This window comes from Rhopilema esculentum, chromosome 7 (genome assembly GCF_057945365.1).
Source record: "Rhopilema esculentum isolate cy_ngs chromosome 7, ASM5794536v1, whole genome shotgun sequence".
Classification (NCBI taxonomy): domain Eukaryota; kingdom Metazoa; phylum Cnidaria; class Scyphozoa; order Rhizostomeae; family Rhizostomatidae; genus Rhopilema; species Rhopilema esculentum.
This window is the reverse complement of record NC_142821.1, coordinates 11,517,316-11,543,761: the sequence shown is the minus strand read 5'-3', so window position 1 is coordinate 11,543,761 and position 26,446 is coordinate 11,517,316. Positions and strand designations below refer to the sequence as shown.

Sequence of the window (26,446 nt, the reverse complement as noted above, 5' to 3'; positions counted from 1 at the left end):
CTCGCATTTTTTATTTGCTCTTTAATTATATTCGTCAAATTTTCCAAATACAGATACGATTTGTAATTACCATGTTTTTTGGCGTCATATTTTAAAGAGAGACTACTCTGCTTTTGGGCCCATAGGCAGTTGCCCTTCCCCCACCCCCCCTCTTTTCCGCCCTCTCGTTGCCATTAAATTGAAATATTTTTCAGAAAAAATTAATTTGCATTGGCAGTGAAGGAGTTTGTCTTGTATCTTTTTGAAATTATTATTAAGAATGACATTGCAGTTGAATGTATTCAAAAAGGTTGATGACCTTCAATTAGGCCTGTATAACTGATGAAAATTTTCAAGATTTGATATAGATCTCGTGCCAATTGATAGAAAAGACTAACACATTTGGTAAAACATTTTCATTTTCAAAACCTCTATCAGGCAGGTCTCCATTATCAAGTCAAACCAGTGCAACATTTCGTCAAACAAGTCCCAACATGTTGGCGACTTTTTAGACGTTGTTGGATATTGTTGGGTGTAGTGGTCTAACGGATTTCTTCCTCGTCTAACGGAAGCCCGCTTTTTTCATAAATTCCAATTTTTGTTGAAGTTGAGGTTTCTCATCCGCAGCTTCCTGAACAAGTCAAAATGTGGCGAGGTTATCGTCACTTCACTTGCGCCAAGGTAATTTTGTTGGACAGGGTGGCTAAACCAGCTCTACACCTCTTATTCAATCTTTTTGCTCAAGATTTGAGACTTTTGATAAAGCTTTTTAGTGCGACTCCGTGTGAAGCACTCTTATAGCTTGTTGCTGAGGTTATGACGTAATGTCTAAAATGCGATTGGTTGAGAAGTCAATGCCGTTTGACTTCTGAACCAATCGCATTTCGGACATTACGTCATAACAATCGCATTTTAGACATTACGTCAAGCTATAAGAGTGCTTCACACGGAGTCGCACAGAAAGACTTCTATCAAAAGTCTCAAATCTTGGAAGATTGGTACTGCCTTGGAAAGATTTCTCTGGGAAAGAGCTGCCTTGGTCTTGATTTTCAACAACAACATGGAAAGTGGTTCTGTAAGCAATTTTAAAGGCTTGTACCATTTTCAGTTTTCCGTCGACACCTTAGAAAGAGAAAGCTACCTTAACCTTGCACACTTTTGAAAAGAACAACCCTGATAAGACACATCAGGCTGAGATTTAAGCAAACGATGAGAACAACATACAAAATAGGCAGGCTGAAATTTAATAAAAACCAAGAAATATATTACCAGAAAAATGTGTAACACGAAAGAATAGCAACAGAAAAACAAAAAAGCGATAAGCAAATAGCATTAATTACTTTATCAAGCACATGTATGCCCGGACGCTAGTATGCACAGAAAATTGCATTAAAAATAAGAAAGCAACTAAGAAACACATTAGGCTGAATTTATGCGAAAAGAAGTGAGGAGCGCCAGGCTGAAACTGGAGCCTTAGCACGGCAAAATCTTGCTCCGAAAAATTTTAAAAGTTTGTTTGATTACCTCTGACAGAGGGACTGTAGCCCCTCCCCCTCTTAGCGCTACTACTGCGTATTTTAACAATTGCGGCTACAACTGACATGTTTTCTGCTGCTTTCAAATTCGAATTTCTTTAAATTTAGGCTCAAACAGTTTTCAAAGCGCAAAAATGGCCATCACAATCTTCACGACGGCAGTGAGTACCAAACTGTGTGGAACTCAGTCTCCTCGATCGTATACCACTGATTACAAAAACGTGTATTTGTTCTTTAATAAACCAACCGCCACGACAGGTGGAAGAGGTTTTGTGGTTGGCTACGTCGAATATGGTGAGTGTATCATTGAATTTCAAATGCTTACTGCTAGTAAACATAAACTATTCGAAGTCACAGAGTTTGAAGTCAGTTATTGCTATTTCTACGGATTATATCCCCTTCCCTTTTTCCTTAATTTGTCCAAATCTATCTACCAGGAGCCCTCGAATTGTCCCCCTTGGGGCTTATTAGGTTAGGCAATTTTTGATAACGACTCATTCGAGGTGGGGCTTATTCTAGGAGGGTTGCCTTAATCATCTACAGGTGGTGATACAAATTTCTCTTTAATAACCTTTTCTAAACTGTCAAATCAAAGATAAATAAAGCACAAAAGGACGTTTTAGTCAAAAATTTTGACATTTTCATTGTTATTGGCAGTCTCTTCATAAATTCCTCAATTCTTTTAGCTATCTTCATTCGCTGCTGAATGTCATGGACTGTAATGGCGTATTTCTTTGTTGTATCCTCGTTTAAGCCCTCTAGGGTTACATCAAAATGCAAAAGTAATACAGCCATCATGCTGCCTTCATCTCATGTAAACCATAAAATTAAGGGTATTTTGCTCTGTGAAACTAGATAGAATCATCACAACAACGCGATAAATGCAAATAATCTGACAATGAATGTCAAAGAATCATTTTAGCATTGAAGGCGCTGGCAATCGCAGGTTGTATTGCTGCAAGCAATCTTCTGAGTCATTTTCATTTTTAATCTTTCCAACTGCGAGGCAAATGAGCCATTTCGAGAATTTGTAAAAGCTCTGTTCATAATGTCATTCTGACATAATGCAGCAAGTGAAAATTCTGAATTTCCTCTCTTAAACCATTGATAACTTACATGTTGTGTGCACAATTTCATTCAGGATACTCAATTTGGTCAAGTTGGTCAAATTGGTCAAGTTGGTCGGGTTCGTCAAGTTGGTCGAATTGGTCGCGTTGGTCAAGTTCAAAAAGTTCAGGTTCAGGCACTGCTATTGGCGCATCAATCGGGAGTATCGTTTTTGTTGCGATCATAATAGGAGTCATCTATGGATGTTGCAGAGCATCTTGCAGGGCCAATCGAGGAGCCGTCTTTGTAGCACAGCAAGGACAGACCGCACAAGCCGCCCCCATTGTAAATGCCAATGTCTCTAACAATGTAGCAACATCCCAGGCAACTACTCTAGCACCTACAACTACTGCAGGATATATGCCACCACCGCAGGGTGCACCTGCATATATGCCACCGCAGGGTGCCCCTGGCTATATGTACCCACCGCAGGGTGCCCCTGGATATATGCCACCACCACAGGGTGCCCCAGGATATATGCCACCACCACAGGGTGCCCCAGGATATATGCCATCGCCAAATGGTTAAGGGGCCACCGCCATACTCGACCAGTGGTCCTTATCCAACTGCACAATATCCTGATGGAATGCAAAAACAATAAAGATTTGCAAAGTACTTTAATTTCAAATGATTCGTGTCGTTATTCTAAGATTTCAAAATCTTGCAGCCGTATTGCTGACAAGCCATTTTTCTTTAATTTCTAAGTATAGTTCAGGTTTTCATCTTATAACTTTATGTAGTGCTAGATTCAATTTGCAATATATTTGTTGCATTATAGCTGCATTGTCAGAACTATATAGATTTAATGTGTGGTGAATGCCTAAGCAACCTGCAAGGTTATTCACCTTCTTAATTTTTTGCCGAATGTTGAATGAGCACCTGATTGACAGAAGATGATTACAAGGGAAAAAGCCCGATTATCAAACTTTTCGAATTTGTCACCCACTCCAGTTTTGATCCATAACAACATATTATTGCCCGCAACTCGCGCGCGATAGCGCGCGAGTGAAGGGCTTATAGTCTGCCCCGCGTATAAGTAGCATATGGAAGCTTCAGTTCATGTTGTCAGCACTTTGTCAGCAGATTTTGTCACTTTTCTGCTGCCATGACAACTGTTTATCTTTTTTATTGTCAATCAATCGGCTTTGTCGAGGAGGTCGTTAACCGCCACCTCTTTGTGCGGAAGGGAATTATCTTCGGAGAGTTGCTCTGCCAAGACTCTGTTAAAGGCCTTCGGCATTTTTGGCACGAAAACGGTGCTGCATCACAGCTCGGTTCTCCGCAATGGATGGAAGTTTTGATTCGAAGTTTTGGGAATCAAAACCAGTCGAATGCCACACCTTTCTCCCAAAAACTCGACACCGTACGAGCAAAAGTTATGATTGTCGTGATTATAGCCTGTACATCGCTGTACGAATCCTTTATCGCAATCGATTTTAGCTGTACCCGTTCTATCACGTGTCCATTTTCATACGTCTTTGCTTCACGAAAACGCAAAATAAATGTCAAACCCTAGAAAAACTTCATGATTTTCAAAAGGGCGTTGGACTTAAATCAAAGGCAAACTGAACACCAAAAATTCTTGATAAAAAGAATAGTTTAGCATCAACTAGAGCAGCTGTTTTTATAAAATTGTGAAAACCCAAGATGGTGTCTTCTTCGAATATCCGGACCTAAATTTTCAAAACAATCATTATCAAGGAACTAATTGTTTGCGGGCAGTACTAGCAAGAGCTATTTCTAGTATTAATCTCAATGTTAATCCAACATAATGTTGCTGGAACCATGCACCTCAGCCAGTTCAAATGGTCATTAATTATATTAATAACAATATAGTGTTGTGACAACCGGCCCGTTGTCAGGGGGTTATCAACAGGTGCTAGCGCTTTGCCCGCTCGATTCAAATTGTTGTGCTGTTGCCGTATCGCATGGTCGCTATCGCCGCCATTTTACTTTCATTCGCTGTTCGTGATGATTTGTCGGTCTGCATTGTTTTGTGTATCTTGACAATTATATTTTATTGTTATTATTACGATAACTTGTTGATTTATAAATGATTGATTAAGTATTTAGCTTCATGTTATGTTTATTGAATTGTGTATTACTTTTAATAATTGATTTAGCTTATTTCATTTGGTCCGTTGGTCTGATTCTTGAATCTATTTTTTTGGACTGTATTGTTTCGTCCCTTTTATTGATTTTAGTTATCTCAAATATATGTACAACAGCCTGCCTTTTAAAGTCTTGGTATTTTTAGGAATGATGTATGTTATGACAATACACTCGTGTAAGCCTAAGCACTAAGAAAAAGTTGATTAAACATCGTTGATGGAGAATTATCCCCATTGTTTATCACTGCTTGTCTTGTTTATCGCCAATTTTTCTACTCTACTTCAAGTGGGCAGCCCCTAATCTGTTTAGTGACTTTATCTAGTCTTGTTGCCGCGAAAAATGTTCAGGGACGCCGGAACGACCAAGGGGCAAGGGGGGCAGGCTTGAGTAAAAGGGCATTTGAGAAGTAATTCCCAGCTAACCGACGTACGTTAGGAACGTGTGTCGCTTCCTAGCAAGAAGAGTCTCTGTGAGTACAAGTAGACGGATGGGCCTAGGGTGACATCAAGTCCCAGCATCCCTTGCGAATAGATTACTGCTGATGTAACATCCAAAAGGAATAGAACACATACATTTGAATTATATGGAGTACTATTTTGCAGAATTATAATGTTACAACATTTAAGACTGTTTTTATGTAATTGAAGTTGGCCTACCCCTACCCATATTTTTATCTAAATCGGAAACATAAGGTATTAAACTTGCATACGTCTCAGGTACATTCCTTTCGTTTCTAATGGTATCGAGAATGCTATGGTATGAATAAAATATGATATGATAAAATATTATATACACGAAAATACGTCGATTATATACAATGTAATAAAAAACAAGGTAAAATCAAAGGCAAGATTTTGAATAAATTTTTTATATTGTGCTTTTCCAGCGTTCGTGTTTTGAAGTTAATCTCTTTGATTAGCCAGTTGGTTTGCTTTCATTTTTTTCAATTAACTAACAGTTGGGGTCTCTCGTATGTCAACAGACGTTTCATCAAATGGTTCACTACTTCTCTTTGAGCCCAAATGGAATACAAGTCTTCGACCGGCACAACAATGCCCCGCTTATCGGTTTGAAAGATGGTTTTCGTGACGTATACTAGGACCCAAGCTTTGTCTACTATAAGCAGACTTCAGCGGACTCGTACTTGTGTTTCATAATTATTAATAAAAGCACCAGCAAAGATGCTGAAGCAATGCTGGTGCAAATACAATCACCCGTTATAAATGAAAAGGTATCATGGAGTTAGAAACAAATTAATTAAAAAGAATAATGACTCTTGATTACATGACTTGTATCAAAACCGCAAAACGCTTTCTTCAATGCAAATTTTTATTATAAAAAAATCGAGGTTAAATAATTCATACTTTGCAGCAAAAAGACTCAACAATCTCTATCTGCCTCAGTGTTTTTAGCCGGCTTTGATATGGATCCAATGAATCAAATCCCAAGTTAGTCAAAGCTCCAAGTATTCAGTATGGTGTTACTTCAACTGACAATCGTCCTTTGGTAAGTCAGAATTCTTTTCCCTTGTTGCTTTTGTCATAGAAGCTATGAATGCCCCTAGATAAGTAGCATTTTGCTTTCGAACATATGTTTCACCATGACCAAATAGGCATTTATTTTTCATGCCAATGTGTACTCTCAGGCGGCTGGAAATGTTTGCTGATTTATTTTGTTTACCTTCTTATTATCTCGTATAGAATGTACGAAAATCTATGCCGGCTGTCACTTGACCAATTTAGGTAAAGTGGGAGAGGTAACATGCAAAGATTAAGTTTTGTGGTTGCGAGAAGTTGAAAATTCTTCAAGGATCGCCAGCTTACAGTGGCTTTTCTCCTCATTTCGTCCATATGTCATTTTCAGATTTACAAGGTCACAACTTATTCAAAAAGATTATTCTCTATTTGTGGACTTAAAAGGATACTTTTGCATGTATTCCAAGAAGTGGGATGAATGTGCCATCATTAATTTTTCTGATCCCCAATTCCTTGCTTTTTAATAGCCTTGAAGAATTCGAATGCGTTTGGGCTTCTGTAAATTAGTCATTTTTTCTCTCTTAGCATCTCATCACTAGCTGCATCCAAAGGGCCTCAGGTTATGCATTCGGTCTTCATTCCCGTGCCAAATACAACTTTCCAGCTTGATTATCTAATACCGGAAGATACATTTTTTGACCCTGATCACGGTAACACAAGAAATCTACGACTGTTTTTGTACAATGAAGACGGCACTGAGCTGGCCAAAAGCTCTTGGATTGATTTGGCCGGACAAACGGTCAGGCTGTTTTCATCAAAGGAGATCGTCAGTAGGCAACCGGCAGGCGGTTACAAGTTTAGACTCAGCGCTATTGATCCGGAACCACTAGAAAACCATACAACGCTGACGGTGATGTTCCAAGGGTCCTTTCCACGGCCTAACTACTTGCGGATATTTGTGAGTAAATTTTCTGCAAGTCTTCACTCTTCCTACCTTCATAATATAGTATTTTTTTAAAAAACTTAATGCTAGGCAAATAATAATAATGTTGACTTAACTTCACAAATCATTCTCGCTGGGCTGTGTGAAACAACACATGTTGCACAAAACTACATTACATCTTGATAAATCTATGTTACATTTCAAAGACCCTAAGCAGAAGCTTGAATAGCTAATTGACGCCTCAGTAGTACGGCCTTTCTGCGATAAAGCTTCCCTTCCTCTCTTTTTCAACGACCGAAACTTTTGAATTGGTAGAAGTAAGTCGTTACATTATACAATATCAATTCATTTATGCAATGCATTTTGCAGAACCTGACTTCAACCACCAATGTTGTCGTGGCTACATTTACTGATGTGCAAATTCTTTACAATCTGAAGACCAAGATAGCCCCATTTCTCGGAATTCAGCCAGAAGACATGTTCAATGGGGATGTTATCATTAAGAGGAGTGGAACTACATCTCTTTCATTTGACTATGTCTTCAGCACGAAATACCTCCTTGAAAAAGACTGCAATGTTTCTTCGATAATCAACCTGAAAAGCAAGCTTGATAGCTCGGGAGCAGAACAAAGCTTGAAACAACTGCTTTTGCCACAGTTTAGTGTTGTCACCATGTCCGTTGAGAGATACCAGAGGCAGTGTAGCACCTATTCCAGTGATGCACCTGTTATTGGCACCTCCTTTGGAACGATGACAATCAGGCTTGGTCAGTATTTCTCTTTCCAAGTCTCCCAGTCTCTTTTCACGCCTCCAGCTGGAACAAACATGAAATTAAAGATATATTTGCGATTCATCAACAATACTGCCACGCCAACTAACTACTGGGTTGGCCTATCTGGCAACGATCTTGATCAAAACATCCAAATTCATGGACTCCCAGTTCTTAATACATACAGCAAGCAAATCTCATATAACTTTAAACTTGTTGCTGTGACTCCGATTCTAATAGAAAATTCACAAAATTTTGCTCTCAGCATTGAAAAGAGCTTTGCAAATGTCCTTATTACATACACCCTTAAACAGAATTCGTTGCTTGTTAGCAGCACAGCAACTTTTGCTCCGTTTTTTTCAACTTTCATGAGTTCATACCTGGGAGTTAACTCGTCGACGATCGTTATTTTAGATATTCAAGAAGGGTCATCCTTCTCTGTCGTATGGACATTGTCTTCTCTTTCTCAGGAGCCTTGCAAATTCGCTGAAATAAAGAACGTAAATGGAAAGATCCTTGCAAGTGATGGTAGTGTTAACCCTTCTCTTAGAAATGGACTTTACGGAGCAGCTAGCTTCTCTCCTTCTTCTGTCTCCATAAATTTGTTTGGCAGTTGCAATCCACCAAAAGTCAACAAAACGATTCCACAACTCTTCGTGCCAAAATATGGGTCTTTGGTATACTTGGTTCCTGATGATGCTTTTTCGATAGCAAATAGTGCAGATACGCTTAAAATTTCACTGCTCGACAGTACTGGAAATGCACTATCAGTTGATTCGTGGATTTGGTACAACAACAACACTAGATATATATCTGGAACGCCTACTTCCGTATCACAGAAGCAACAATATTCCTATATCTTACGAGCAGAGAATGTATACGGTAGTTTTGCTGATCAAAATATCTCCGTCATTCTCAACTGGACGGCGCCTGCATTCACTCTAAAATACAGAATAACTTTCACTCACCTTTTATCGACATTGCCATATGCTAATTTGTTAACATTTTTCCTCCAAAAGTTAAAGACATACTTTGCACAGCCAAATAAACAGAACATCGTTCTTTCGCAAGTTGCTTACCTTTCAAACGCCAAAATAATCCTTATTTATCAAAACACCTCGCTTCGGACTGACGTTTGTGATGTCATCGGAAATAACGCCATCCTGGGGAAACTCCAAGCCTCGATAATAGATAAGACTCCGAATAGAGCATTTGTAGCTGCAATGAATCCAGAATATTCAGTCACTGGTGTCGAGGTATTCCTTTACGGAAACTGTCAGATTTTACAGAGGAAACCACCATATTTCAATTTGTTTAACCCGATTGCATACGACTTTGGGGCTTCGATTAAAACTGTCTCATACTGCTCTGCGAGTAGCTATATAGTCCCTGAAGTCATGTTTCACGACGAAGAAGAGGGTGGCACTAGGAATTTGAAACTAGACCTTCTCAATCTAAGCAAGCAAGCTTTGCCCCTCAACAACTGGGTGAATATTAATAGTACATCCCAAACAATTTATGCGGTTGCAGATGATGAGCCATTTTCTAAGATAACTGAAGCGTACCAAATGTTTCGGCTATTTGCTTATGACAGCGATGGGAAATACGACAATGTTCGGCTGAAATTCAATGTTTCTGGTCCACCACCACCTGGGCACTATAATGTTACAATGCAATTACGCGTATCTGAGATCTTTCAACAGCCATATGTACTCCAGTTAGCGCATCTATACGGTTTCTTCAAGCAGCTTTTCCCGAATGGACCAGCAATTCATGTTCGATCCTACAAATTCGAAGACCCTGCACATCCGTCAATTGCAAAGTTCGTTTGGAGTCCCTGTGGCATGGAGAGAAAATTCTGTAATCTCTCAGTTATTGATCTGGTGAGATCAAAAGTATTTGCCCCTGGTACTAGTAGTATGAATACAAACTTAAACAGTATTTTTCAAGGAACTTTCACCGTATTAAGTGTATTTGAGTCAGCTGCAGACAGTTGTCAGCAAAGTCCCCCCGTCTTATCAGCAAGTCTCCCTACCCTTTACATTGAATTCTGCGGGCAGCTGACGTACAGAATCCCATCAAATACCTTTACTGACAAACAAGACGGGAACACATTAAATCTTAAACTGCGTTTGCTTAACGCTGATGCCACCGTTATTCCAGAAGGCAACTGGTTACATTTCGATCAAGCAAAACAAGAAGTGAGAGCGGTTCTTACTGAAGATCAAACAGCATCAAGCTTTTCAAGGCAGCATTTGTTTATTCTTGTAGCAACTGACTCAAATGGAAACTCGGCCAATACCACCTTAAGTGTCAGTATTAATGGCTCACAACCTCCATATAGTCACTCTTTTACGATTCAGGCAAAGTATACTTCTGCATCAGTCAATGGTTTGCTATATAAATTCTCAAAGAGAGTTCAAGAATTTTTCGGGGACACAATACCAACTTTTCAGGCATTGAGAATGACTGAAGCTATTGGGAAGAAAATTATAGTCACTTGGTCTAATTGTAGTTTACGGTATGATCCTTGTGATGTCCTCGGAATAAAGCAAATCCAGACGAGGCTACTGTCTTCCTCCGGTCTTCTGAAAAATGAGTTTTCTCTTGCAATGCAGCCTGATTTTACAGAACTATTTATTTCCGAGACAAACAGTGGTCCATGTTCTTTGGATGAGCCTCCTAAGCTTGCTGTGCCATTTGGTCCAATAACTGTCACATCATGTGAGACATATAGAGCAATTATTCCTGTCGGTACCTTTACTGATAAAGAGCAAGATAACACCCGCAATTTGGACCTGAAACTTGCAGGCAACAGTTACCAATGGGTTCGTTTCGATACAAGAAAACAAGAGCTTGCAGTGCTTGTTACTAACCAAATAGCCTCTGCTTTTCCTACTAGCTCAGTAAAGGTCACTCTTATGGCAACCGACTTGAATTTGCAGTCTGCAGAACAGGAGATTGTCATAAATATTGTGAAGGAAACAAAAGCTGCAACACATAAAATCACAATGCAATATAGTATTACTTCACTCCAACAGGATTTTATCACATTATATGACGTAATGAGACAAAATATTACAAAGTACTTTAGTAAACATAGTAATTTGTTATCTTCGGTGGAATTCAATTCTTTACCTTCGAGTTTGACCACTGGCACAGTTATGAATACTGAATGGAGCAGTTGTTCTTTGCAACGAGCAACTTGTGATCAGTCTGGGATAAACGCCATAATCAATATGATAACACCAGGTGGTGTTATAAACGAGACGTTTAGATTAGCCCTTAGACCTTATTTGGATGTGACGACAGCGACAGTTGCATTGCAAGGAACTTGCAAAGCAATAAATGCTGCGCCGGTTGTACAAAACCCACTGCCAGTTATAAATATAAGCTACTGTGGCTATACAGAGTATCAAGTTCCTGAAAACACTTTCCACGATTCAATCGACGGATCAACCAGGGCATTGACCTTGATGTTTTTAAACTCTTCAAATCAACCAGCAACTGAGAAGTGGATAGAGTTTGACTCAAAAACACAGAAATTTCTCCTTCTTCTTGATGATAATGCTATTCCTGGGAAGATATTTCCAAGAACGTTTGATTTTGTTCTCAAGGCCACAACCAAAAGAGGATTGAGTGTGACTGACAAAGTTCGTCTCCATTTATCGAGCATTTACCCAAACGCTAGCTTCTTGATAAAGATAAATTTTGCATGGGTAGCACCAAGTCCCCCGTCAAGAAACAACATATTGAAAACAATAATCAACAGATTTACAAATTATCTAGGGGGGACACCAAATGATATACACATAGCCGAACTTAAGCAAGAGCCTCAAAGCTCATATCCGTACTTTGTATTAAAGATTGCAAACTGCACAGTACGATATTCACCCTGTGATCGAGAAACTCTCAATGCAATTGCGCCTAAAATACATGATAAGCATGGCACAGTTGCTGCGTTTGAATCGGCAGTTGGTGCTTCTGATATCTACATTACCTATGTGCAAATTGCTGAACTTGGTCCGTGCCTTAGAAGAAATACACCTCCAGCCGTTTTGAATAAGCTTAGCAAGATTCAGGTTGGTACTTGCTCGGATTTTAATTACACATTGCCCGAGAATACATTTCATGACGAGGAGGACAGAGTACTTCAGCTTTCAGTAACTAAAGTAAATGGAATTCCAGTGAGTGGGAATTACAGGTGGTTGCGAATTGTGTCAGCTGGCCGCATGCTGTTTGGGGTAATCACAAACAGGGTCCTTGTGGAACAACCTACCAACGGCTACAATTTGACAATCCGGGCAACTGATAGTGGTGGGCTATTTGTGGAGACATCTCTAAATGTGCAGATTTTCGGCCAGCTACCTCAGGACTACTACCAGTTTACTCTTGAACTTAGTGCTGTAAGAATTGGCGAACAGTTTATGGAAGAGCGCGAGGTGATAAGAGTACTTAATTGGTACTTTAAAAAGAACTTTACAAATATTATGGTTTACACACATTCTCCAACGACAAACCGTATCACAATAAAGAGCAGTATTTGCGTGTTACCGAAGAAATGCGACGAAATTGCAGCATCAACCTATTTTCAGAAAATCAAAACAATTCAAGGCAGTGTTCCAGCAGAGCTACAGGCCACATTATCGTATAGATATACAATAATTTCAACGTCTGTTTATAGAGCAGCAGTGTGCCAGCAGCCTATCAACGCACCTGTTCCATCTTTGAGCACTTGGACTATCCCGTCTACCTACTGTAGCGGATTTAGAAGTATTGTCCCGGACAGTTTATTCCAGGATCCTGAGGACGGAAGCACTAGAAACTTGCTTTTGGAACTCTATGTAGAAAATCGTAAACAGCTTCCTGCAGATTATTGGGTTCAACTCAACAAGACATCACAAACAATCTACGGTAGACCAACTCGAGCCATTGCATTGAATTATTCCACATCAAGCATCTTGACATTAGTAGCAACGGACAAAACAGGTCAGGAGGCCTCGGTCTCCATTAGATTTTCGTTTACTCACCACGAGGAACCAAAGTATATATATAAGCTCGTTTATCAAACAAGCAGAAAGTACTCTAAAGCAATTGATGAAATAGTCGATTTTTCTCAGCAATTGCAGAATTACCTCAATGATTATTCTAAATCGAGCTTTGGTCTCATTCTACACTCAGAGCCTTTTTCTGGTTCCCATTCTATTCATTACGCAAATTGCTCTATTTCGTACAACCCCTGTGACAAGGCGCGTTTGAACAGTATCAAAAGCCTTCTACTGACATCGACAAATATTCCAACGCAGCAGTTCCAAAACGCGATGCATGGGTTCTCTATCCAGTACGGAACAGTGCAGGTCTTGAGCCCGTGCAGTGAAAGTAGTGTCCACCCTCCTTCTGTAACATCAAGAATTGCGTTTTTGAATATCACCATTTGTGGTTTCTTCTCTTTCGCAATTCCTGTTAACACGTTCTATGATACAGAAGATGGGAATACTAGAAAACTAAGTCTATTGTTGACAGACGCTAGCCATCAAGCTTTGTCAAAGAATAACTGGTTGCAGTTCAACACAAGCACGCAAACTATAGAAGCTTTTGCTACAGCAAATCATGCGCTAGCCCAGTCCTCCAGTGGATATTCGTTTCTTTTGACCGCTACAGATAGCTCTAGCCTCTCTGCATCTAACAGTTTCCACACCAAAATTGTCGGTCCTGCACAAATACTTAAAGATTGTCAAATACAAATAGTCTTCAAAGTCGATGCCTCTTTAAGCAGCAGCAGCAACAACATTTTGATACAGAAAGTCGTGAAAGGTCTTCGAACGTATTTTGCTCTGACTGCAACGGAAATTGGCCTGGTTGATTTCATACGCCATTCAAATTTCCAATTCACGTTTTCTTGGAGTTATTGCTCAGCAAGTTATAGTCACTTTTCAACTACTTTTTCAAGCGAATCACAAGTTGACTACCATGGTTTGGTGACCAAAATTTTGGTTTTGATGTTTGGCGCAGATAGGAAATCTATACAAACTGCTTTTCTGTCAGCATTCGAACAACTTACCGTAGTCTCAGCAAAAACGTCATTCTCCGGTGTTTGCAAGAATCTTCCCCCTATTCTGACGTCAATCACGAAATTGAGAATCCAAGTGGAAAATTGTGGCTACAAAATGGAAGAACTTCAACAAAGTTGGTTTTACGATTATGAAGATGGAAATGCCTTTGACTTAAATCTAAATTTGCTTGATAACAAAAATAAAACTATCAGTATAAACAACTGGGTCCATATTGACCTGAAAGCAAGAAAAGTACTCGTGAGTTTAAGAGATTCACAAAGAGACCAATTGCAAAAGGACTATACTTTCTACCTTAAAGCAACCGATAAAAGTGGTAAAAGTGCCTTTCTTCCGATAACTGTAGCGAAATTAACACCGACAACAACGAGATCGCCGTTCAGTATCACATTTGAATTCACGTTGCCAACATCATCTTCCCGAAACTCATATGTAAATGAAAGCATTATGTTAAGTGATACTACAGCAAGACTCTATAGCCTGATCAACGGCAAAAGCGTAATAACGAGTCAGTTTACTTCACAAGAAGCACCCGCGGAAACCCGCAGTTTTACGTGGTTGCCGTGTAACTTCCAGTCATGCAGTGGCTCTTCAGCACTTCAGCTAACAAAACAGCTCTTTGATGCAACGAAGTCGACGGTACAGTCGTTTAAAGAATCATTTCTACCGTCTTTCTCTTTTAAAAGGGCGTACTATATATCATCGTGTTATACTCCTGGCCTACCTCCGGCAATTCTTGGTAGCAATATTGAATTAAACATATCAACGTGCAGTCCGTTTAAGTTTAAGCTACCCGACTCTACCTTTGTAGACAGCAGCGATGGAGAAATGCCCAATATGAAGATAAGACTACTTGACCAGAACAAGAATCCAATTTCTCCAAGCTCTTGGATTCAGCTGAACACTGCAACTTTAGAGCTGTATGCAATCTTTCAGAGCTCTGCACTAGCAACCAGCAGCCATATTGTATCTTCCTCGACCGCTACATCAATTCCGATTTCAAAAACATTCATTTTCAACTTAGAAGCAAGAAACAGCCGTGGTGTTAGCGCATATAGACAATTCAAAATGAATGTTCTTGACTATCCATACACGAGTGACTGCTATGCTACGATAAATGTTACGAGAACGTTCGGCGATGAAAGTACATATGATCTTGATGTTTTGTTTCGCCTTGTTAATGCAATAAGCAATTTCTTTAAAGAGAAAACTGCAAGTGTAAAAGTTTACAAATTTAAAAAATTGTCAGCATTTTCTTACACGCTGGTATTTAGCAACTGTTCGTTTGTTTTCTCGACAATGAAAGAAGCGAAGTGGGGATTGAGTGAATCACACAGAGCTGCGATTACCATGATTTTTTCGCAAATGATGCAGAGCAATGGAGTAGCATCTAATGCCTTTGCTACATCACTTGCATCAAATGGCTTTTCCCTGACAGGGATAAATACAAGCTACAGCTGTATCGAATCAGCGCCATTTTCGAAAGTTGGAAGGCTTAGGCCATACGCATTTTTATGCCAGACATTCAGTGATCCACTATCAGTAGACCTATTCAACGATGCGCGCGATGGAACGAATCTTCAGCTATCACTCCATTACCTTAATGGTAACGCTGTCTCACCAGATGAATGGGTTCAGCTTGATCCTCTCAACAAAGTAATTTACGGTGCAGTTACTCAAATGGTCAAGGCAAATATTCCATCATTTGAAGGCTACACTTACATATTAACAGCTACTGACTCATCAGGTCGCACAGCAAACATTTCGTATATTATCAAGATAGCAAGCGCTGCCCCGATCCAGGATGTTAGATTTTTTCTAGGTTTCGAAAGTACTTTCACAATCTACAGTAGAACAACTGATATACTGCTCAACGTAACAAACAAGATTGCGAAATATTTGGACAACAACAACCATGGGACAAATGTTGTTATTTACTCATACGACGCCATTAGTCTTGTTTCTTTTGAAATGTGCAATTTCAAATGCACTCCTTCTATGATGACCACAGCACTGCAAAAGCTCCAAAAACAAATGTTCAAACCTTTACCTAGTGATGCATTCAAAGCAGCCATGGGACCGGATATAGTTCCTCGCTATATTTTTGTGAACGGGCCTAAATGCGTCGAGACGACAACTGTAACTATACACGTGAACCACTTGCTTATTTCGAACCAGCCAATCTGTGGGTTCTTGAACTATAGCATCCCTGAAAATGCTTTTGGGACTTCTCTTGGCGAAACTACAAAGGACTTGATCTTAACAATGTTTACGAGTGATAATAAAGCGATACCACAAGATTCCGTGATTCACTTCCATCAGGATCTTCAGGCCATTCACGGCGTCGCAATATTCTCGCACCTTTCATCGACTTTGACCTATGTACTGACAGCTTCAAGTGCTCGCTCAACCTCTGTGGTAACGACCAATGTACGTCTCAACTTCCCTGACTATGTCACATTTAGACAGACAGAAGCTAGACTCTGCACTTTTTCGATTAAACTAACAACAAATTTCAACCCTGCCGTATCTGACGTCTTCATTCTTCGTACGTTCATGATAAAGATTGCAACATTTTTTAAAAGCAATGTGCAGCAAATTCAGATCGTGTCGTATAGCAGAAGCATTACATACCCTATTAGTTTGACCATCAAGTTTTCCAATTGCTCCTGGTTATACCTTCTTCAGAGTGTAACTACACTTGGCACGTACTACCAACGAGTTGAGACTGCTTTACGCCTAGTATTTCAGTACAGTGGTTCAACATTAATCGGTACTTCCAGTACCTTCAAGAGTGCTTTATTTCCAGAATTCACCATAAATAGTGTCACGATTAACAAAACAACATGTGTTGCACCACCCGACCGACCTCCAAGTTCTAGAAACCTGAATCCAATAGAAATTGCTCCGTGCGGTGAATTTAATTATGTCATTCCAGCTGATCTATTTAGCGATGAAGATGGAAACACAAGAGGCCTAAGGGTCGAAGTTCTGATGCAAGATGGATCACAGCTTCCGACAAACAGTTGGATCATATTTGATAATGTGACACAAACAATATCAGGTCTGCCTTTGAACCAGACGCTTGTGGAACAACCGAATGGAGGCTTCAAATATAGAATCAAGGCAAGTGACAAATTAGGCCAATCTACTTACGTTACCATGACAATAAAAATCAATGGGGCACCATATCAAAGATACAATGATATTGGATTGCATTTATTCTATATGAGTACAGTAAAAAGCAAATACCAGATGTATCACATTTTAACATTTACGAGAAAGGTGTCCATGTTCTTAGGTGATAGCAGGAATAGAGTGCGCGTTATGTCAAAGACTATAACTCCGACAACTATAGCAATGAGTTTGGTTAACTGTACTGCATGTGATCCAATGAATATCATCAAGTACGTGGTTTTGTTTGTGGCACAAGGAGTCTTCAATGCTTTTATGGCTCCAGAATTCCCCGTGTCATTCAGCTTGAATCCAGAAGGAAGATGTTCACCCGGGGATGATGGGTACAATAATATCACAAATGGACAAACATACAATGTCAGTTTCTGTAAACGTAATCGAATAAGCTTTCTGCAGCAGCTTGGCGTAAACCAGCTGCCGGCAGACACTAAAGTCATCGTCAGGAATGCATCAACTGGTCCGCTGCCTCTCAACTCCTGGTTCTGGTTCAACGAAAGCTCCTCTGTCTTGGAAGCGTTTCCTAGTCAAACGACTTTGCTAAACCAAAGGGCAAACGGGACCTACTTCACTTGGGCGACGAGCTCAATTTCCACAGACCAGAGGACTGGATCGTTCTATAAAGACGCGCTACGCATTGTGGGATCACCTCCACTGTCAGGCTTGCAATACACTGCAAAGTTTACCGCAACGTCCACGACCAGCTTCGTTGATGCATATTATGTTAGTCTTGTATTTGATTCATTGAGCCAATACTTGGACAGAAATGATTTGCAGCTTGTGTCCCTGTCACGTTTGCAAGCAACTACCTTAACGTTTGAGGTGAGGTTCCAGATTTGTGGCCTACCAGCTGATTGCAAAGACACTTCGGTAAAAATCTTGGATAACAAGGTTTTCGCATCACCTGGAAATCTGAGACCCGAGTTTAAAAAGATATTTCCAACAGGCATTGCGATAATATCGATGTCAGACAACTGCAAGGATCAACCTCCCGAAATTTTGATGCCCAACCTTAACTTGACCGTTCCAATATGTGGATTGTTTCGATTCAAAATCCCTCAGAGCTTTGCAAAGGATCCAGAGGATGGTGGTATTGAGAACTTGACGATTTATCTAAGAACGGCGGACAACAATATCTTACCTCGAGATTCTTGGATTCGATTTAACTCGACATCTAGAGAGATTTATGCACTTCCAACCGAAAGTGTCATAAGAACGCAACCATCGACTGGCTGGCCTTTCTTAATCGTCGTAGAAGACAAAATTGGCAAACAAGCAAATACGTTAGTGAATATATATGTGAAAGATGACCAGAAAGTTTACTATCAACTCACAATTTCCTTTCAAACGATTAATATTGACGTAAACTCGCCGTATCTCGATATCCAAGTAAAATTTCTTTCAATGCTCTCAGCCTTTCTAAATGATCAAGGATTATCAGATTACAGGGTATTGTCTTTCTCAAAAACTGTAACAAGTGGGCCTAAATCCGAGTTATTTTTCATTCGTTTTGGGAACTGCTCTGTGAGTAGAGAAATGTGTACCTATAGCCACCATAGTTTTGTGGCTTCGCAAGATCAAATTCTATCCGGCTTTGCAGACACTAACAGCATTTTCTTCAAGTTTATGGCAAGCTCGTTTAAAATAACGTCATTTAAAAATGAATCTCACTACAGCATTGACACGCCTCCAAAATTAATCAGCATAATGAATGTCATCAGACTGGATTCTTGTGGGATGTTCCTTGACAATATTCCATCTGGCACATTCTATGATCAAGAGCAGCAAAACAACCTCGCACTTAAACTGACTTATGAGAACAGGACCAGCACAGACAATAATTTCTGGATGCAGCTTGTTAATAATAAACTCTATGTTGTACCAAATGAAAATGAAAAAACTGATGTGTATCGCATGCTAATAACTGCCTCAGATAAATGCAACAACACAGCAAGTGCTACAGTTTCTGTAGATTACACAAGCAGAACACAACCTATTCATTACGAGATAGAAATAAGAGCCACAATAAATTCGTTGCTACCAGGTGTCATTTACACTTCGCAGTTGAAGCACGCCCTGAAAACGCATTTCGGCGACTCTGTTTGGAACACACGGTTTACCTATTACCTAACCGATAGAACAAATCTTGTCGTGCGGTGGATCAACTGCAGCTTTTTGTGTAACCAGACTGCGATTTCTAACGTTAGAAATAAACTTTTTCTCGCTTATAATAACATAAATCCGGCGTTTCTTGCGCTCTTGAACTTCACGGTAACCAATATGACAGACATTTGGTCAAACAACTGTACAAAACCAAAATCAACACCACCAGTTGCAAATAAAAGCATCTCATTTCAAGTTCCGTTATGTACTAAGCTGAATTTCATAGTCCCAGCTGATACATTTTACGATAGAGAGGATGGCAATACCAGAAATTTACAGGTTTCTCTGCTAACTGAGGCTGGGGATGCAGTTAGCCTTCAAAGTTGGGTGCAGTTGGACCAGAAAAGGCAACTTTTGTACGGTTATCCGAGATTCACTGGGAGTTTGCCTTTCCAAAAAGTGTACAATTATCGCTTGGCTGCAACTGATAAACATGGCTACTCAACGTGGACTCCACTTGTGATAACAATAACTGATAATCCCCCGGCTATTTCGTATAAACTTACTCTGAAAGGCATTACGACCGTTCCAACGTCAACACCGCTTGTTTACCAAGAAATACGACTTATAGAGGGTGTTGGGAAGCATTTTAATGATTATGCTATCAACGATATCTCTTATTCTCGAACAGGAAGTGAGTACCAATTTTCGTGGAGCTTCTGTGCCATGAAGACGGATTCTTGCGATTGCTTTCGTATTCAAAAGATTACTGAAGCCTTGTCCCAAATTCAAAATCTGCAGCAGCAAATTGGTCCAGAATTCACCATCACGGGTGAGGCTCAGAAAGAACCACATGGAGTTTGTCTGAATACACGTAAACCTGAGCTGCGAAGAGATATAAACGAGATATCTGTGTCATCGGGTCAGTATTTCGCATATGGTATCAAGTATGATAAATTCTACGACTTTGAAGATGGCTATACCAAAAACCTGACTCTTTTCCTCTCCGATAACAATTACAGAAAACTCTCCGATTCCCACTGGTTAAAGATACAAAACTTTTCTTTTTGTGGCTTACTTACTCTATCTGAGGCACATCGATCAGGTTGGATGAAGTCATCGTCAGTTGAATACACAACATACGCAAGGGATAGCTGTGGAATGCAAACAGGGGATTCCTTCATAGTTAGAGTGAACACTGCTGTGTCATATTTGACCTACAAGATCACTATATTTCTCAAGAGATCACCTGGGAGCAATTGCACGAGGATGAATACATTTTTGCAGAAGATATCCACATTCATTAGCACTCCTGTTTCTTATATTTACGTTTTCAACTACTCCATGTATGACGGACCAAATAATTCTTCTTCTGTCGTATGGGGACTGCGCAACATAACAGAAACAAATTGCAACAACAAAACAGTTAAGCAATTGCAAGAGAAATTTTTATATGAAAATGGTACAGTGAAATCAGTGTTTAAAGACCGTATGAAACCGGAATTCGAGGTAATGCTCGCATTTTTGTTGTGAACCTTAAGAATGTTTCAAATGTTTTTTAAAACCAAAAACAGGTTAATGTATCAACTCCTCAAAAAAAGTTCATTTACTTTTAGCTAGAGTCTGGCTTTTATGATCTACACATTTTAGATGTTGTTAGAAATTGTTTTGTTTTTTACTACCAATCAGTCCATCATCCGATGAATCGATGAATCGATCCTTGCAATCAATCTATCCCTGTAAAGAAATCAACCAGTCATTGCAATAAAACAACCAATTATTTCAATCAATCAACAAATCATTTAAATCAATCAATCAATCATTTCAATCAATCAACCAATCATTACAACCAATCACTTTAATCAATTAATCAAGCTGCTTGGTATACCAGGCGGACATATTATACCCCAAAGGATAGAGAGAGACATATTTCATTAACAGTTAGATTATTATTATTTCATAACTGCAACTGTAATTTAAGGCAATCTATATCCCATGTCAATCTAGTTGAAATAAGAAAAATAAACTAAAGAAGAAAATGAAACTTAGTATTTATGATTTCAAGTTATGGATTAAAAATGAAAAAAAAACGAACCTAACTCTCTAGGTATGTCCGTTTTCTCGGACATTCCCCACCACTGCCGTTCTGATGTTTGAGGTGTTCATTAAAAAGAGGTTTTTATTTCAAAGGGACATTTATTTCAATTTTGTAGAAAGTGAAATTTTTTACACAATTGAAATATATTCCATAAATTCATGCGAGATATCACTCATCTTATATTTTCAATAGGTTGTTGATGTCAGTGATCAGAGTTCAGAAGCCTGCGCCAATAACACAGTCATCATACCTCCAACGAGCGGCGGTGAATTTCCGTGGTGGATATTGATCTTAATTCTTATTCTGATACTGCTCTTACTTCTTTGCTGGTTGTGTTGGATATGCGTCCCCCGTTTATGTCCAGCATGCTGCGTTAAATGCTGCGGTGGACTATGGGCTAAATGCTGTGGAAGATGTTGCCTACCAGGAGGTAAATACGCTTCCTTGGATGAAGAAGGCGTTGCAGGTAGTTTCATAATTTCATATTTTGATAAATTGACATACATTTGTTAAAACTCACCTCGATTAGAATGAGAATCAAACTCCATAGCAAAGATCATTCTACAAAGCCAAACGACTCAGTTGTAAGAGCGGATGATTGAAGTCCCCATGAAAATCTTCACTTTTGTCTGTTCACGTACAAATCTTTATTTTGATCCTCGCAAACTTTTCTCCTGTCCTCAAGCTTTCGGTTAATAAAAATTTTTTGATAATATTTTCGATAAAACTTTCAGGGATGCCGAAAGGTCCTGATGATATTCAAACAGATGGCAAGGACAACAATGGCGATGAAGATGAAACAATGTTGTTCCCTCCTCCGTACCGGGTTCCTGACGACCCTAAAGGACAAAATTTTGGCTTCGAACGAGATGGACCAGACGACGACGAACCCGGTGACGACGAACCAGTAGACGATAACGAAGAGAATGATGTCCCAGGCGATGGTGGAGACTCCCCTGGAGTCAATGGCAATCCGGGGGGCGAAGGTGATAAAAACGGCGACGGTTCTGATGAATCTTCTGGCTTCCGCGAAGAAGCAGGAGATAGATCTGATTATGATGCCCAAGCAGAGTCTCTAGATTCGGGTGTCATTGAGCAAGAGATTCAACAAGAAGAACTTCAACTTGCTGAAAACGTCCCTTCTAACCCAGGCTTTCTTGACTTACCTTCTCTATATTCCACTAAAAAGAGAGACGACGGGCGAAATGAGGGCGAGGATTTTTTTGCAGATGTGCTAGCAGAAGCCAGACGTGGATCAGAAGATGCTGAAGGATTTCAGCAAAACATGGGAATGGAAAATTATGGAAATGACGTCATACGTTCGCAGAGTGGTGCAGATAGCATTACGGGAAGTGACGACGGTTTTCTGTCGATGAAAAAAGAAAGCAGTGGAGATTATGAAAACATATTTGATTATGAGAAAGAGGAAGGCTTTGACGAATATCGCATTCTACCGAGTGCCGTCGGTGATAATCGTTTGATAGTGAGGGAACAGATGATATCCAACGAGGAAACAGAAGGACAATTTCAGATTGACAGTCTAGATAACGATGATTATGAAAGACGAAGATTTGATAGACAAAGTGGAGATCACAACAATTTAACCCATGAAATTGACGGTGTAAGCTTCAATTCAAGGGAAGGATTTGAATCATCAAGAATAGAAGAAAGTGTTTTACAAAGAAATGCATCCATGTATGAAGAAACCCTCGATAAAGAAGGCCTATCATTGCCAAATCTTCCACGTGATGACCAGGTGATGACATCTGGTGGTATTGATGGTAAAAACACAACAGAATACTACAACCAAAGTGAAATTCGAAGGTCTTCGAGTTCGTTTACAAACTTAAGTAAGTACACCATGTTTTCTGAGGCAAATGAGCGACAATTGCCAGCCTCGCCATCTCTTGTGCCAGTCAGCTTGACAAAGCCGGTAGAACTAACTCTGCCCAGGAAGACTTTCGAAGCTTTGCAAAGCCAAAGTGAAAGAGAAGGCATGTCCATGAATAAATATGACATGCGACGAGGAAGCATCCCCGTGATGGTTGATGGACCTTTTGGAAAACAAATGAAGGAAATCCGCCTAACGGGAGTAGATACAAATGGAAATGTTAGAACTATGAGAAGGTCAAGCTCTTCTTTTCACATTGACGAAACTACAGACCAACAGAATGCGATGATGTTACCTGCTGCACCGTCGTCAGTACGAAGAACTTCCAGTGAGTCTGATCTCTTGGAAACACGCCGGCAAAGAAATGATGGTCAGGATATTAGACTGAATCACAATTACGAGCAAAACAGCTTGTCAAACGAGAGATATCGAAGTGGAATTTCTGATATATTTGAAACAAGAAATTCAAAGCAAAAATATTTGTCTCCTACAGATTATTCTGTTCATACGGCTTTGAGCCTTGATACTTCAAATCCACTAGCAAAAGATCAGTTAAAAAAGCAGAGGGTAAGATGAGATTTTAATTTTTCAGGAAATGTATTTGCTTGTTGTCTGTCCGTTCTCTTCTGATTACCCTAACCTTTTATTGACAGCTTAATGTCGTGACTAATTTGGCTAACATGATTTGCCTTCACATCATTAAACTACATAGTTTATTAGATAACCTTGGTGCTCATTCCGCTAAGGAAGAAGTTGTTTTCTGCTACTGTAGACAAATGATTTTGCCATGAGTCTTTAAAGGAGCCATTTTAAAAAATATATTCCTAAGCAGATCTTTTACAGATAAAAAAGATAATGCCCTTGAAGCAATGTAAAAAAAGCTTTTTAGATATATACAACTACCTAAGTAATGGAAAAGGCGAAAAACCTTCAACTCCAAAAGCTGTTACAAACATATTCATTAGTTGTTTCAAGGCCCTAATCTGTTCCCCTTAAAGAAAAAAAAGGGAGACTGGAAAGAGAAAAGAGAAGGAAATTGATAGAAAGCAAGTGCAATAGACAGTCCACCTTTGATATTACCAACTTTCAAGTAGCCAGAGAACGTACCAGCAGAGATGGCAATGATCCCTACCAGCCACGATCGCATTTCTTTGCGGTCCAATCCTTCCAATCGTAGTTCTGAGTATATATGTATTTATATATATTGAAAATATATTTTTATAAATAGAGGAAAAGTTATTCTGGATATAAATCTACATTGACTTTGTTGCTATTGTATAATGTTTGTTACGGGTGTTGGATGAAAGAGTACTCCAGTGCTTGAGTGTAATGTCCCGCTTTTTGTGCCAACTCTGGATTAAGTCTGGATTAAGTCTGGAGTCTGGTCTGGATTAAGATGATGTGCCAGAAAATACAGTCATTTTAGACAAAATATGCTCCAATAATCCAGACGTCTAATTGTTCACCTTCTTTTCAGATGGATGTAACCAAATACGAATATGCAGATAATTTTGATCACTCAAAGAGCTCTGTCATTTTACCAGAAAAGCAAAGATTTCAATCCACTGACGTTTACGCAAATGGCAGGTCTTTCAGGGAAAGTGAATTTGAGTCCTTCAGGTATGCGCCCTATTAATGTATTTAAAAGCAAAATAGGCAGGGGCATCGTCGCTTTAGTTTCGCAGAAAAGGCATTGGCAACTACACTTCTATTGAAATGATGTGGCCAATTCATGCTTGGCATGTAGAAGATTTAGATGAGGCTATGTTTATTAGAGTCATTTTTCATGAAGCTAGATTGGCAGAGAGGGGTATGCAAAAAGGGCCACGGCGCTACACTTACAAGTATGACAGATTTTCAGAATATTATTATGTAAGCGCAAGGCATAGCTCCAGGGCTGTACCCATGAAGCAACAGTTTCTAACTTATTCTAAATAGTTTATCAAAATTGCTGAAAATTGCAGTAAATCTGAAAATTGATACTAAGTTAAACTGTTTTCTATCTGTGTATATCTAGGGACCTATTTACCATTAAAAATTAGTAACATGGCAGTTAATTGCAGGCGTATCTGTTTTGCGATAACAGGTCTGCAAAGCAGAAGAGGGATTTTCTGCAAATCCACAAGTGACAGAAGCTTGGTATGATTAATCCCTTGTTTTACCTCTTGTTTTAGGGATGGTCCATCTACGATAACAAGTAGAAAAAGCAGAACAAAGGAAGTAGTATTTGAACCAAATAAAAATAAGATAAGTAGTTTTTCGCATACGGAGAAAGATGGAAGAATTAACTCGTCAAGCAGTTTGGGCGAGTGGCAGCGATTCGAAGATCAGGAAGTCCTAGATGAACACAGCAACCCTTTTGACGAATACGATGTTGGACGAAAATTTTCATCGGCGGGATCTAGCAGCAAAAGATACATGTATAAAACGACAGGCGAAACAAAAGATATTAAAGGAAGAAGCATAAATGCTGTTCGTGATAGTCAGAGCATCCTGGGTAATAACATTTCAGGAGGTAGACCAAGATTGGCAGGCGACGGCATGGAAATGGATTCAAGAAGAATTGAGGCTGCTTATATCAAAAATGTTTATGAAGAAGACACCTATATCTAAATCGAATAATTTGTCGTGTACTTAAGAGAGAGAAGTTGCTTCAGAAACGAAATTTTTTAGCAAAAGACATTTTTTAATTTTCAACAAAGCATTTTTAGAGCATATAGCACAGATCCTTGTGTTGTGTTGATTACATTATTTTGTTCGTACATACGGTAGTTGAAAGACCACAAATTGTAAAAGAGATGAAAAGGCATCAGTGCATGAAATTAAGTGTAATAATTGGTAAGATTAAGTTTTAACATTTATCTATTTCCTCAGCAGACTTAAATATCACTAAATATTTTTAGCATTGACTTGTCATCTTATATGTTATTTAATGTGTGCATTTTGTCTGTTCGATTAATATTCTATGTGTAGCAAACGTGCTTTGTATTTTGTTACGTCATTCATGCTCTCTCTTCAAGCACCATGTTCGGCGAGGACGTTGGCGATCATGGTTCTCCACAGCTTCCTATCCCTTGTTCTTCTCATCAGTTCTTGTTCTGACACCTTTGCTCTCTCCCTCTTGCTTAGACTACCTAAGTAGGTCAGCCGCTGTCTCCCTCTGCTCCTTTT

The 26,446-nt window shown here is 39.4% G+C and overlaps 2 protein-coding genes across 3 annotated transcripts in view; both read left to right on the top strand.

Moving 5' to 3' along the window:
- LOC135691465 (uncharacterized) overlaps window positions 1–4,976 on the top strand; it is a 43,314-nt gene extending 38,338 nt beyond the window's left edge. For both annotated transcript variants that reach the window (XM_089109399.1, XM_089109398.1), the window contains exons 4-5: window positions 1,623–1,808; window positions 2,656–4,976. In XM_089109399.1, the coding sequence (XP_088965525.1) occupies window positions 1,623–1,808; window positions 2,656–3,149 (680 nt within the window). In that variant the 3' untranslated portion in view covers window positions 3,150–4,976. The remainder of the gene's footprint in view (window positions 1–1,622; window positions 1,809–2,655) is intronic.
- A 789-nt stretch (window positions 4,977–5,765) lies between these two features.
- Window positions 5,766–26,446, top strand: LOC135683127 (uncharacterized). Its single transcript, XM_065198299.2, has 7 exons — window positions 5,766–6,239; window positions 6,794–7,166; window positions 7,521–20,795; window positions 21,577–21,850; window positions 22,119–23,842; window positions 24,753–24,895; window positions 25,450–26,446. Exons 1-7 carry the CDS (start codon window positions 6,208–6,210, stop codon window positions 25,886–25,888), a joined length of 16,260 nt encoding a protein of 5,419 aa, XP_065054371.2. The 5' UTR covers window positions 5,766–6,207; the 3' UTR covers window positions 25,889–26,446.

Bases quoted from the DNA above. Each gene is read 5' to 3' on its own strand.
- LOC135683127 (XM_065198299.2), top strand. From the start codon at position 6,208: ATGGTGTTACTTCAACTGACAATCGTCCTTTG. The intron at 6,240-6,793 runs GTAAGTCAGAAT...TTTCTCTCTTAG, and splicing joins CAACTGACAATCGTCCTTTG to CATCTCATCACTAGCTGCAT. The intron at 24,896-25,449 runs GTATGCGCCCTA...CTCTTGTTTTAG, and splicing joins AGTGAATTTGAGTCCTTCAG to GGATGGTCCATCTACGATAA.